At 44.9% G+C, this 15,391-nt stretch overlaps 1 protein-coding gene across 7 annotated transcripts in view; it reads right to left on the bottom strand.

Annotated features, from left to right (window-relative positions):
• Window positions 1-15,391, bottom strand: part of grb10 (growth factor receptor bound protein 10) — a 194,168-nt gene that overhangs the window by 45,978 nt on the left and 132,799 nt on the right. For all 7 annotated transcript variants that reach the window (XM_033049957.1, XM_033049921.1, XM_033049975.1 and 4 more), the window contains one exon: window positions 9,721-9,842. In XM_033049957.1, coding sequence (XP_032905848.1) covers window positions 9,721-9,842 — 122 coding nt within the window. The remainder of the gene's footprint in view (window positions 1-9,720; window positions 9,843-15,391) is intronic.

Genomic DNA, 15,391 nt, shown 5'->3' on the forward strand with positions numbered 1-15,391 from the left:
GGGGTTGCTGCTTTCTCTCAATGCTGGCTGTGGGCCTGTAGAAGCTTAAAAGGCAGTTTTGTCTTTAAAAAAAATTTAATCACCAATAAGTCGTGAAATATCGCATCAAATCTTAAGTGAAGCTGATCACTGCTTAGAAGTGAAAATTTTGTCAGAATATGTAAAAATGGTATCATTACCGCGTACCATTTTGGCGAAAATATAAAGACACACACATATACATACATACAAGATGAGAGTTTTAAGGTTATACTAGACCAAGTGGGACCCGTTGGGTCCCATCCTCCAAGGTGGGTCCCCTAACACAATACCACTCACCCATAGGTCCCAATACTCACCTCTCTCTAGAGAGGGAGGGCGGTAGAGAGGGAGGGGGGGAGGGGGTAGAGAGGGAGGGGGTAAAGAGAGAGGGGGAGGGGGGTAGAGAGGGAGGGGGGCAGAGAGGGAAGGGGGCAGAGAGGGAGGGGGGCAGAGAGGGAGGGGGCAGAGAGGGAGGGGGGCAGAGAGAGAGGAAGGGGAAGGGTGTAGAGAGGGAGGGGGAGAGGGAGAGGGAGGGGAGTAAAGAGGAGGGGTGGAGAGGGGTAGAGAGGAGGGGTAGAGGGAGAGGGGCAGAGAGGAGGGGGAAAGGGGTAGAGAGGGAGGGGGGCAGAGAGGGAGGGGGCAGAGAGGGAGGGGGCAGAGAGGGAGGGGGCAGAGAGGGAGGGGGGTAGAGAGGGAGGGGGGTAAAGAGAGAGGGGGAGGTGGTAGAGAGGGAGGGGGAGAGGGGGCAGAGTGGGAGGGGGGCAGAGAGGGAAGGGGACAGAGAGAGAGGGAAGGGGACAGAGAGAGAGGGGGGGGGGCAGAGAGGGAGGGGGGAAGAGAGGGAGGGGGCAGAGAGGGAGGGGGGCATAGAGGGAGGGGGGGGCAGATGAAGGAGGGGGAAGAGAGGGAGGGGGAAGAGAGAGAGGAAGGGTGTAGAGAGGGAGGGGGAGAGGGAGGGGGAGTAGAGAGGAGGGGTAGAGGGAGAGGGGCAGAGAGGGAGGGTAGAGGGGTAGAGAGGGAGGGGGTTAGAGACACCACCCCATCTCCTCCTCATTTCCCTCATCCTCCTCCCCTAACTTCCATACCCAGCTCCAGCACCTACCCAGGTGCAGGCGTGGACCCAAGGACCCCGTGCGGGGCAGTGGACCCGAGGGAAATGGGTGCCGACCTGAGCCATGGTGCCCGCCCACCTCTTTGTGACGTCATATCTTTATAGATCGCGAAGTCAGAATGAAGCATCAAGGAGTGCATCAAGCAGTGAGAATGAAGCAGGTCAATGGTTGGATAGGTGGTGAAGCATTTGAGGGATGTTGTGGAAATGCGAACTTCCCCCTGACGTCACTTGAAGATATTCTCTGTGTGAAACGGGCTCCGAGCCGAGCCATCGTGCCCACTCACCTCATTGTGACGTCATCAGTGGAAGCTGGTCGTTTTAAAAGGGAGGTTTTAAAAAAAACTTTAATCAGCAATACGTCATGAAACAAAGCATAAGATCTTATGTGAAGCTGCTCACTGCTTGGAGGAGGAAGATGTGAGTCAGAATATGTAAAAATCTTATTGTTACCGTGTAGTGTTTTTGCGAAAATATAAAGACACACACATATACACACACACAAGATGAGACGTTTTAAAGTTAAAATATATATATATATATATTTTGTGTGTGTGTGTGTGTGTGTGTGTGTATATATATATACACACACACACACACACACACACATATATATATATATATATATATATATATAAATATATATGTAAACCTTTCATCTTGTTATCTGCAGGTTTGCATTGCTTTTCTATTTGCGCAAAAACGGTACAGGATAGCGCTACGATTTTTGCGCCACCTTACTCACCATTGACCTGTGCTGTGAGTGCAACAAGTTTTGTTCAGATCGGTGGTATATTTTAAAAGTTATTAAGGTTTAAAAATCTTTAAAAACGCGCATAAGCGGTTGGGTGAGAGTTCCCGTGCACATCTTTACTGGTATCGCAAAGGCACCCGACGGGTCCTCAGCCGCGCCTGTGCAGTTGTGGCCTTTCCAAAATTGAGATCGCGGCTGCAAGGACGTCAAGAGGCCATGCCGAGGATCCGGGGCCTGGGTGCTGAGGCTAGAGGCGGTGGCCAGCTCTGGGGCGGGCTGAGGCCGTGCCGAGAATGCAAGGCCTGGGCGCTGAGCCTGGCTCCGAGGGCGGCGGTGCTGCTGCCTCTGGGCACGCAAGGAGGGAAAGGAGCGGCACCCTTGAGATCCCGGGGAGTTGAAGAGGGAGAGTGGGGAGATTGAGAGAGAGGGGGTTAGGGGGCAGAGGAGGGAAAGTAGGGGAGGTGAGGAGGGAGAGTGGGGGAAGGGGGATAGAAGGAGAGGAGGTAGGCAGTGGGGAATAGAGGGAAAGGAGGGCAGTGGGGGATAGGAAGGCGAGAGGAGTTAGAGAGGGAGGGAGTGACTGAGGGTAGGAGAAAGGAGAGGGAGGGAGGGATTGGGGAGGGGAAGAGGAGAGGGGAAAGATCCTGGGGAGGTGAGGAGGGATAGTGGGGGGGGGGGGGGTATGGGTAGGTGAGGAGTGGGGGAGGTGGGGGATAGGAGGGGGTAGAGAGGAGAGAGGTGCTATGGAGGGAGGGAGGGAGTGACTGAGGGTAGGGGAAAGGGGAGGGAGGGATTGGGGAGGGGAGGGGAAAGAAGAGGGAGGGTGAAGAGGAGGGGGAGGGAGTGCTGGGTGATGAGGGGACGGGTGTGCTGGGGGATGAGGGATGAGGGGAAATGAGCCGGGTCTGCGCAGTTGGGGGCTATGGGTGAGTGGTGGAATATTGCGTTGGGGAAACGGGTTGCGTCGGAGGAACGGGTGAGTGGTGGAATATTGCGTCAACAACAGCAGATGGCAGCAGGCAAGTGCAAAGGCAAGATTGAACGATAACCAATGATAAAGACTTCCTCTTGCAGTCAGTAACAAACACTGGTTTGCAGTCATTTCAATTCTCTACATGATACCAAGAAATGGCCAGATGCTCTACATGAAGCAGAGAATTGGGGTCTGGACGCCATCATTGAAGATTGACACTTTACAACTAGCCACACATTGGGCCAACCTGTCACAGTATAACGTACATAATGAAGGACAAATTGATGAAGGATGAATCATTTCCATCAATGGACTCATAACATTTTATGTTGAAACTATTTAGTCTTTTCTTCTGACATTCAGTTGAAGGAATAGAATTGAGGAACAGGCTAGCTTAAAGAAGCCCTGTAGTCCACTGAACGAATGCTGTACCTGAGAGAGCTCTAAATAGTCTCATTCTTAATCACCCTGCATTTATTCAAGTTTTTATTCAATTCCCCTTTGAAAGCTGCTCTTGCATTCGTTTCCACTGTATCAGGCCAATATTCTCAATCCTAATTAACCACAGAATTTTTTCCCCCCCTCACATTACTTGCATATTGCCTTCAATCTATGATCTCCAGACATAGGGAACTGCAGATGATTGGACAATAAAATACAAAGCTGGAAGAGTGGAGGAACGGGACAAGACTTGGCATGTAATAGGTGGACATGTTAATTAGAGGAACAGCTCTATTCTGCTTGGGTAACTTTCAACCCAACATTATGTAACTAACCTGCAAATCCACACTTTTCCCCCCTCTTCCCTGTGCCCCACCTGGATGCGCATCCATTTCTCCGTTTCACCTATTCCTACCTCTGCCTTCATATTTCATGCCTCTGCTCTCTTTATCTTGCTACCTTTATTGTCTTTTCATCTTTTGCCTTTGCCCGATCATTTGCCAGTCAAAAACCCTATCACTTGACAGGTTTTGTCCAACCCCACCCTTCTTCCAGTGTTCTACCTCTCCAACAATCAGTGTGAAGAAGTGTCCCGATCCGAAATGTAACCTATCCGTTTTCTCCAAAGCCTGAGTAAAGAGGTCCTTCTGAAGTTGTACAGGACCCGGGTGAGACCATATCTGGAGTATTGTGTGCAGTTTTGGTCTCCTAATTTGAGGAAGGACATCCTTGCTATTGAGGCAGTGCAGCGTAGGTTCACGAGGTTAATCCCCGGGATGGCGGGACTGTCATATGAGGAAAGCTTGGAAAGACTGGGCTTGTATTTACTGGAATTTAGAAGGATGCATGGGTCGATTGCCCTGCCAGCAGCGTGTTCGTCTTTTCTACTTTTTTTGTGTTTTTTTTAAGTGTGTCCAAATGTGTGTTTTAATGTCTCTTGGTGTGTCTTGAGTGTGGGGGGGGGGGGGGGCCGCTTTTGGTCACCCCCTCCACGGAGAGGCGACTTTTTCCATGTCGCCTTCCTCATGGCCTAACACCATGGATTGGTGAGGCCTTTCCCGGAGTCGGGCCCGGAGTTTCAGCAGCGGGCGCAGCGTGGACATTTCATCGCAGAACAGGCGAGCACTTGCCCGGGTCGCCAGAAGGGAGTGCTCCGATCGCTGGCCCACGGACTGTTACAGCCTGAAGCCGCAGTCTGCGGAGCTTCTAGCCGCGGGCACAGTGTGGACTTAACACCCGAAACGGGATCCCTTGCTGGGGATCCCCGGAGAAGAACTCCAACCACCGGCCTGTGGCCTACAACATCCTGAAGCCGCGCTCTCCAGTAGGGAAGCGCCGATTCCCTACCGGAGACCGCTTAACGTCCCGACGAGAGGGCCTGTACATCTAGCCGCCCGCAGCGGCGACTGTGGAGGTTTATGGCCCCGACCACGGGGGAATAATGGAGAAGGACTGACTGTACTTTGTGCCTTCCACCACAGTGAAGAATGCTGTGGTGGATGTTTGTGTTAAATTTTATTGTGTACTAGACCAAGTGCAGACCCGTTGGCATGTGTGCAGGGTAGTAGTTAATGTGTGTGATGCGACATGCCGCCCCCCCCCCCCCCGCAACCGCACGTTGGGGGAACAGACCCAACAGGTCTAGTATCTATTGAAACTCTGTGTGTGTGTGGGGGTGTATGTCATTTTGACTTTGAAACGTATTTCCTCGAAAACCAGACGCAAAAATGCGGAGATTTTTACATATTTCGGTAGGGATTTAACATGATTTCAGAAATCCACTCCTCTCTAGATTTGGCTCTCTATTTCCCCAGATTTTGAATAGAATTGTTCACAAAACATCAAATTTTTTTTAAATCAAACTGCTTCATGAGTCACAGTGCCACCTCACAGATGTCCAATCACAATGGATCTCATTTACATATATAACGACACAATGGGACAGGTGTGGGAGATTGGAACCTTCATGTGGTCCCACTAAAATCAAACTGCTGCATGAGTCACAGTGCCATCTCACGCCACCGCTGCCCAGCTGAGAGAGAGAGAGTGGGGGCCCGATCTGAGGACGGTGAAAAACAGCGGCGGGGGGGGGGGGGGGGGGGGGACCAGACGATCGTCGCCGGGCCGGGGGAGGGGGGGTGAACAGACGATCGGACACAGAAGCGGCTTCTGACTCTCAGGAAACCCACAGCTGGAATAAGCAGGCGGGCGGGGCTTCACGAGCTGCGCCGACAGTGAGGAGAAGTTTCAGCGCATGAGGCGCCGCTGCCCCGAGTTCTGCAGAACAAAGATCCTATTGCGGAACTGTAGAATCTTTGTTCTGCAGTACTTTCTCGATCTTTTTGCGCCTTTTGAAGGACGGGGGGGTGGGTGGGCAAACGTACCTCGTGGAAAACTGCGCATGCGCGTTGACAACAGCAGGGGTGGGGACAGGAGGCAGGTGGGCCTCGATTGGCGGGCATGTGGGCATTGTGACGTCAGCAGCTGGCAAGCGGCGATTATTTTTTAAGAAGTGAGCGTTGTGAACAATTTTATTCAATATCTGGGGAAATTATTGAGCAAATTTAGAGGAGTGCATTTCTGAAATCATGTTAAATCCCTACGGAAATATGTAAAAATCTCTGCGTTTTTGCGTCTGGTTTTCGAGGAAATACGTTTCAAAGGCAAAATGACACACACCCGCACAGTTTTAAAAGTATGTAGATATGATATGATATGATGACTGTGTGTTATTTTTTGATTGTACCGCTGCTAGCAAGTTCAGTTCACTGCACTTAATTGTGTATGTGATTAATAAAATTGATTGCTTGATCTTATAGAAACATATAAAATCATAAAAGGACTGGACAAGCTGGATGCAGGAAAAATGTTCCCAATGTTGGGGGAGTCCAAAACCAGGAGCCACAGTCTAAGAATAAAGGGGAGGCCATTTAAAACTGAGATGAGAAAAACTTTTTCACCCAGAGAGTTATGAATTTGTGGAATTCTTTGCCACAGAAAGCAGGAGAGGCCAATTCACTAGATGAATTTAAAAGAGAGTTAGATAGAGCTCTAGGGGCTAGCAGAGAAGGCAGGCATGGGTTACTGACTGTGGATGATCAGCCATGATCACGATGAATGGCAGTGCTGGCTTGAAGGGCCAAATGGCCTCCTCCTGCACCTATTTTCTATGTTTCTAATCCTTATTAAGGAAATATTAAGGCAGGGCTAAATAAAAGGGAAATTTTGTTCAACAATTTAAGAGACCTGAGAGGATATAATTAGCAGAAAAAATAAAAGACGAACAAAGGGATACCAAAAGACATTTATCATGAGCTCTTGCATGTGCTAAGACCTCATGGAATAATAGGTCACAATCAAATTGGCAAACTGCAACCAGTGAAGGTACCTAAGATAATACATTTTGTATTAATAACATATGAAGGAACTAAGTTTCCCACAGGACACCCCCGCTTCTGCGGTCTTAGTAAACGCTCTGTATCATGATTTTTGTAACATGAAGCCGCAACATTTGAGCACGTGTCAATATATCCAAATTGAAAAAAAAGTGCTTATTCATTCACTTTGCTTCACATAAATTCTATATCTCATACTTTCAGGTGGAGATTTGAGAGTTCCGTCAAGCCGAATTTCTGTTACTTGAACAGCTGTAAAGCTGCGATCAGCTGTATTCAAGTTTTCTGACATGAAGATTTGTGGGAAAGTGAGCAGTGAAGACGAAATAATAAAATCTGCAAAAAGATGCGGATAGATTAAATGAGTGGGTTTAAAACATGGAAATGGAAGAATAGTTATAAATACAGGTGGGAAGAACAGAAACATGAATTATTAAAATGGTATAAGTTTAGTGTTAATGTTCACAAATATCTGAAGTGCCTTTTAAAATTACTAAATTAGCCATCAGGTAGAGGGAGTTATTAAGTTAAATGGAGACTTCGCGAGGCGAGGCATATCCACATTATGAAGGACGTGTTGGCAGTCTTGAAGTGAATAGAGGTGAATAAATCCCGAGGACCTGACGAAATGTGATCTCAGATATTATAGGAAGCAATGAAGGTGGTTGATGGAACCCGGCAGAGATTTTGGTATTTTTATTGGTCATGGGTGAGGTAACTGACGATTTGAGATTGGCTAATGTTATGCCTTTATTTAAGGGCTGAAAGGACAAGTTAAAGAGCTACATGGCAGTGAGCCTTACATCAGTGGTGTTTGTTATTAGAAGGGATACTGAGGCACAGGGGGATTTATTTTAATTTAGAAAAGTAAGGATTGATTTGGGATAGTCAGCATGGCTTTGTTCATGGGAGGTAACATCTCACGAATTTGAGCAAATGTTTTTGAGTGATCAAAAAGACTGAATAGGGAGGACAGTGGATGACATCTACATAGACATTGGCAAGGCCTTTGACAATCCCATAGGGTAGGTTGGTCCAGGAGGTGCAGGGGAAGACAGACAAATTGATGTGGGCCGGGGGGGCCTTTATGTGCTTTCTTGGCTGTGGTGTTAATGTGATTGGACCAGGACAAATTGTTGGTGATATTCACATCAAGGAACTTGAAACTCTTGACTATCTCCATGTCAGCACCATTGATGTAGGCTGGGGCATGCAAGAGGTATACTCTCAGTCTCAGACTTTTCTCTGGGGCAGGAGAGTCATAAATGATGGGACATAAGTTTAAGTGAGAGGGGAAAGATCTAACAGGAAGTGCAAAGTGACTGAATCGGTAGTGAGTCAAATGCAATGTTAGCATTTATTTCAGGAAGACTAGAGTACAAAAACAGGGATGTAATGCCGAGACTTTATAAGGCACTGGTCAGACCGCTCTTGGAGTATTATGAGCAGTTTTGGGCCCCGTATCTGAGGAAGGATGTGCTAGCATTGGAGAGGGTCCAGAGGAGGATTACAGGAATGATCCCGGGGATGATTGGGTTAACATGTGATGAGTGTTTGACGGTATTGGGGCTGCACTCGCAGCAGTTTAGGATAAGGGGGGGACCTAATTGAAACTTACTGAATGGTGAAAGGTATGGATATAGTGGATATAGAGAGGACGTGTCCACTAGTGGTAGAATCAAGGAGCAGAGGCAAAGCTTCAGAATAAAAGGACACACCTTTGGAAAGGTGATAAGGAGGAATTTCTTTCGTCAGAGTATGGCAAATCTGTGGGATTCATTGTCACAGACAGCTATGGAGACCAAGTAATTGGGTATGGTTGAAAGGCGAAGTAGACTCAATGGGCCAAATGGCCTACTTCGGTTCCTATGACTTATGAACATGATCATTAGAGAGAGAAAAATCAAATGGGATGGTAGGATTTGGAACTGGGGACAAATGGTGATTTAAGAGTGATTTAAGGGAAAGAAAGGTCAGGAGGAGTTTTGGAATCCAAGACCTGTGGAAATTTGCAGTTTTTGATGTCTGAAAGAAAGGGAAAAAAAGTTGTAAGTTGCAGCACTAACTGCAGAAGAGAATAAAGTGGAACCACAGAGTGACAGCCACGAGTGTTTCATTTTAGATTTCCAGCATCTTCAGTTTCTTTGATTGTCATTTGATAAAGCTTTGATTGATTACAATGTATAATAGGTTTGGCTACATTCACTGATTTTTCAAGACCATTTTCTACATTCTTTTTTCAAAAATGACTCAGTATAAGAACTAGAATAATTTCTGGCTGATTTTCTGTGTATTATTTTTTCTTAAACTAGCTCACATTCCAATATTTATTCACCAACAAGAGCAAAGGACTTACAATCTTCATATCAATATCATCATTTCAACAGCCTTGCTCGTTGCTCTTTGCTCGTTTGTGCCCACACAATAATGTCCCGGAGTTAAGCTTTCCCTTAATATAATACAATCATTTGTGGTCCCTGCCAGAAATCATGTGTTTACCATTAGCTTCATTCATCTCAGGCCATCTCTCACATTGGACCAAAATGACCAACTCATTTGAATCCTACATGATTTTGTAATCTTAAATCACCCCCATCAAATAGACTACTTTCTTCCAGTTACTCATCGTCACCCAACATCATTCTTCTTGGCTTAAGTGCAGTGTAAGGAAGGAAAAATCCTATAGGTATTTGCTTCAGTTCACATTTGTAAAACTCAATTTAAATCTTTTCAAAATCAGAAAATATGAATATAACAAACCAATTTTTATTTAGAAAAGGCAATGATTTTAACACCAATCAAGATGTAACCAATCATGCTCATATGTACATTTAAAATATAGGCCATCTTTACTAATAGTAAATTGACATAATACCATTAGATTTTGCTATGGTTACCACAAATGTAATCCTGTATATTACACATTTTAATAAGCAATAAAGATTTAAAAACATGAATAATCGAGATATAAATTATTAAAAAATGTTTAAGCCATTTTAAAGAATGGTTAAATCTAGGTACTTACCACTGGATGCTTAAAAAATTCATATTTGGCGAAGTTTTTTCTGAATAAAAGTCTGCTTTCATTTCCCAATGTCCATGTGGATTGTACGTGCAATACAAGTTCATGATCCTCCAAACATCTTTCTGTAAATATGTTTGATATCATGAATTTATCAACTATTACAAACAGAAGATATGATAGCGCACGAATGCTATTCTAATACTTAGCTGTGCACACTTAAAATATAAGAAACTAGACACAAAATAAAAACCCATAGTGCTCTTGAGCCTGCTCTACAATTGAGATCATGATTAATCTGATCTTGGCTTGAACCTCATTTACTGCCCAATTCCATAACACAACCTCCCACTGAAAATCAGTGATAGCCTTGAATACATCCAAAAATTCACCCCCCACAGCATTCTTATATCAATGGCTCCATCCTACGTTAGATCATGACCTTTCTCTGAATTAACTGCACAACAAATATATATTCCTCCTTAAAATTAAGGATTCAAAAAACTCCCGTCAGGAATCCAGCTGTGGTCCTTGCATCAACTGTACAGTTATAACAAAATGTCCTACTTATGCTCAATTACCCTTGCAATAAAAGAACAATAAATCTTTCTAATTACTTGCTGCAAAGTTTGTTTAATAGAGATCAATGGCCCAGAATGTCTGTGCCAAACAGATCTCATCTCTTCTGCCTGCACGTGATCCATATCCTTCTTTCCATATTTATGTGCCAATCTATAAACCTCTAACACCACTATTGTATCCACTCTTGCCCCGATAATGTATTCAAAGCATCTACGCTCTGTGTAAAACAAAGACCTGTCCCACTCATTGCCTTTGTACTTCACCCTCTGAACTTGTAGCATGCACTCTAGTATTTGGCATTTCCACTGTGGTTGAAGGATATTTAGCAATATCCAGACCTATCGCTACAGCAGCATTTGTGATCCAGTCCCATGTAAACAATGTTCTGCTTTTCAATTGTTGCTACTAAATGTTTCGCACATTTTATACACTTGCTTAGCATACCCATGCCTCTTTGCATCCTCCTTATTTTCTCAGCAATCTTTTGACACAATACAAATGATTCCTTCACTTAGGTTGGTGATGTAAATTATAAATAGTTGCGGCTGTGGTATTGATCCTTGTGATACACCACTAATTTGATTACCAACACGATAATAATTTATCCTGACACTGTTTGCTCTCAGCCACTCCTCTATGGCTGTATATATATTACCTGCAATTCCATGAGCTCTATTTTTTATGACAACATAGCAAATGTATGTTTTACATTTAAGTTAAACTCAAACATATGTAATAAACTTGTTCAATGTGGATTTTTCCTTTCATAGTTATGTTAACTTATATTGCTATAAGGCTTAATTTTAAAAGGATTTGCCACTGGTTCCATTATTATGAATTTAATTATACAATTTTCCCACAAATAGATGTTAATTTAACTGTTCAAGTTTCTGTCAAGAGTTAACACACAGAAACGGGTCCTTCGGGCTACCAAATCCTCGCTGACCATCGTAGCAATCTCTCTTAATCCCACTCACTAGCATTTGCATATAGCCCACCAGTCCATGTCAATTCAAGTGCTTCGCAAGAGTATTTAAATGTTGTGAGAAAACATGCTTCCATTATGTACATTCCAAACAATCCCATGAAAATAATTCCTCCTTAAATCCCAGCTAAATTTCTTACTCAGTCCATTTTTTACTTGAAATATCTTTATTATTCATATCTATTTTCCAAAATGTCCTAAGTCTTCTGGCTGATGATTTACATTTTGCTACATTATACACCCTTTCTTTCAATCTAACACCATCTTTAACATTTAGATTTTCATCAATGGATTATCTTTTTCCTGGAATCTATTTCTCAGTGGAATGCCTCGAGTGAATTGTGAAATATTTACATTTGCTTGTCATTGTTTATTTTACCCTTTAATCTATTTTCCCCAACCATTTTAGCCAATTGCCTTCATAGCTTTGTAACTGCCATTTTTAAGACCTAATATTCCTTTTCTCAAACTGAATATTAAATTTGATTACGTTAGAGGTATCTTTATGTTCTGAATCATTTAATCTTGCGTCATTGTAGACGCCTGTTCCTTGGTTTGGTCGGTACTACATTGTTTGAAGAAATTGTATTAAACACACCACGAACGCTAACTTCGATTTTTGTCAATTTGATTTGTCCAATCTATATGAAGGTCCAAATCACCTAGTACCACTTGTGCAGTACCACTTGTACAAGCAGCAATTATTTATCGATTTATACTCTGCTCAGCATTATAATTAATGTTGGGGTCCTGGAATCTACTTCCATTAAAAATTAGTTACATTTTTATTGATACATAAAGCTTCTTTATACTGTTGGAAAAGGTCACATTTCATACTTTAGTTCCTGAATTTCGGAAATGTTGAAAAAGTTGACCAGTAGGCAAGCATTCAGAAACTCGATTCACAAATTAGGTGAGGAATAGGTACAATAGAGAGAATGGAATTGTTTTAAAGGCAACACACTGTGTAGAAGTTGACAAATATGCTTTACTAGTTTTAAATTATGTCATATAAGTGAGAGCAGGAAATCAAATATAATTTAGCTTTCTTTCAACAAATGAAAACTACTGGTGTCCAATTACAAATGATTACAGGAACTTAGTAAAGCATAAGATTGACTGGGTGACTGAGTCAACAGTTTTATCATAGGTTGCTGTTGATAAGTTTACTCAATTTGGATAAAGGGGTACACATTGAGGTGCCATATTTAGATTTTACAAAAGGCATTTGATAAGATGGCCTTAAGATATTGTTCAGAAGGGCTTATCAGGTCAGGGAAAAACAAACACGAACATAGGATTGCAAATGAACACAATTGGATTAAACAGGTCCCTTCCCAGCTGGTGAACTGTAATTACCCTGGTGTTACAAGGATCAGAGCTTGGGTTTTGGCCATTGATAATCTACATTAGGGTATTGGATTTTACCTTTTCTTGCTGGCAATATTGAACACTATTAGATAGCACTGTGTAAGGATGATGAAAAGATATTGAATGAGAACAAGTGTTTGAATGGGCAAGATGCAATAGGAATAATTAAAAAATGTCACTTAGATGCTTTAAGTGCTGATGTTTGAGTGATTTGGTTGTCAGTCATAAAGCCATACCGTGTGCGGACGTGGCGTCGAAGGTCGAGAAGCCAAAGCGAAAAAGTGGAAGCCAAATAACCGAACAGAAACTAAGCCGAAAAGCCAAATAACCGAAAGAGTACGAAGCCGAAAAGCCAAATAACCGAAAGCGTAGGAAGCCGAAAATCCAACTAGCCAAAAGGGCGGGACGCCTGAAAGCCAACTAACCGAAAGGGCAGGACGCCTAAAAGCCAACTCACCGAAAGGCCGCAATGCCGAAAAGCCAACTCACCGAAAGACCTCAACGCCTAGAAGCCAACTTACCGAAAGGCCGCAATGCCGAAAAGCCAAATAACAGACATGATGTCGCCGGGGGGGCGGGACTTAACCATATAACCATATAACAATTACAGCACGGAAACAGGCCATCTCGGCCCTACAAGTCCGTGCCGAACAACTTTTTTCCCTTAGTCCCACCTGCCTGCACTCATACCATAACCCTCCATTCCCTTCTCATCCATATGCCTATCCAATTTATTTTTAAATGATACCAACGAACCTGCCGCCACCACTTCCACTGGAAGCTCATTCCACACCGCTACCACTCTCTGAGTAAAGAAGTTCCCCCTCATGTTACCCCTAAACTTCTGTCCCTTAATTCTGAAGTCATGTCCTCTTGTTTGAATCTTCCCTATTCTCAAAGGGAAAAGCTTGATCACGTCAACTCTGTCTATCCCTCTCATCATTTTAAAGACCTCTATCAAGTCCCCCCTTAACCTTCTGCGCTCCAGAGAATAAAGACCTAACTTATTCAACCTATCTCTGTAATTTAGTTGTTGAAACCCAGGCAACATTCTAGTAAATCTCCTCTGTACTCTCTCTATTTTGTTGACATCCTTCCTATAATTGGGCGACCAAAATTGTACACCATACTCCAGATTTGGTCTCACCAATGCCTTGTACAATTTTAACATTACATCCCAGCTTCTATACTCAATGCTCTGATTTATAAAGGCTAGCATACCAAAAGCTTTCTTTACCACCCTATCTATATGAGATTCCACCTTCAAGGAACTATGCACGGTTATTCCCAGATCCCTCTGTTCAACTGTATTCTTCAATTCCCTACCATTTATCATGTACGTCCTATTTTGATTTGGACTGCCAAGGTGTAACACCTCACATTTATCAGCATTAAACTCCATCTGCCATCTTTCAGCCCATTTTTCCAAATGGCCTAAATCACTCTGTAGACTTTGGAAGTCCTCTTCATTATCCATTTGTCAGCGATTGGTCCAGATCATCGCGTCCATCACATCACTGGCCTGGGGAGACGGGGGGGTGGGGGTCATTTTCCCCACACAAGACCGCCCGGGGCTGGAGGGTGACTGGGCACTCTGAACCCAAGCACCAAGGGGTAAGCAGCCGAAGGAGCGCATCCCTCGGGACAGCCCCCACTCTCCCACGGCCGCCCTCCACCTCGTCTCCCCCGTGCGGCCGCACTGTGACAGGCTGTGGGTCGGCAGTGTAAGCACACACATGGGGCCAGGTGGAGCAGGGCTGGGGACAGTCTGGTCCCTCCGCCCACCCAGAGTCACTGACGCACCGACGCCGGACCCTGACCCCCACACCAGGGTGATTCAGCCCCCCAACCCCCGGACCCTGACCCATCCACACCGGATGATTCCCCCCCGCCCCCAGTAATACCGCCTGGCTGCCTGCATAACGCAGACAAGTTCCCACGCACAAAACCCTGGATAATCTGCAATCTGTTTTAACCGAAGATGGATACAAAAAGCTGGAGTAACTCAGCGTAACAGGCAGCTTCTCTGGAGAGAAGCAATGGGTGACTTTTCTGGGTCCAGACCATTCTTCAGACCTGAAGACTGAGTCTGAAGGGTCTCGACCCGAAACGCCACCCATTCCTTCTCTCCAGAGATGCTGCCTGTCCCACTGAGTCACTCCAGCATTTTGTGTCTATCTTTGGTGTGACAGTTGTCTCATTTCATCGGCTTCATGTATTGCGCACATGCAACCACCCTACAGCCCCGGGCGGTCTTGTGTGGGGAAAATGACCCCACCCTTCCGTCTCCCCTGGCCAGTGATGTGATGGACGCGGGGGTCTGGACCAATCGCTGACAAGTCCCACCACCCCCCCCCCCCCCACCCCAGGCGACGTCATGTCCGTTATTTGGCTTTCCGGCATTGCGACCTTTCGGTGATTTGGCTTCCAGGCGTGTTAGGGCCTTTCGGTGAGTTGGCGTTTCGGCATTACGGTGAGTTGGCTTTTAAGCGTCCCGCACTTTTGGTTAGTAGGCTTTTAGGTGTGCCGCTCTTTCGGTTAGTTGGCCTTTAGACGTCCCGCCCTTTCGGTTAGTTGGCTTTTCGGCTCGTACGCTTTCGGTCATTTGACTTTTCGGCTTCGTACACTTTCGGTTATTTGGCTTTTCGGCTTTGTTTCCGTTCTGTTATTTGGCTTCCACTTCTTCGCTTCGGCTTCTCGTCCTTTGACTCTACGTCCGGGTACCAAGCCATACAG

The sequence above is a fragment of the Amblyraja radiata genome, chromosome 2 (assembly GCF_010909765.2).
Source record: "Amblyraja radiata isolate CabotCenter1 chromosome 2, sAmbRad1.1.pri, whole genome shotgun sequence".
In the NCBI taxonomy this organism is placed as follows: domain Eukaryota; kingdom Metazoa; phylum Chordata; class Chondrichthyes; order Rajiformes; family Rajidae; genus Amblyraja; species Amblyraja radiata.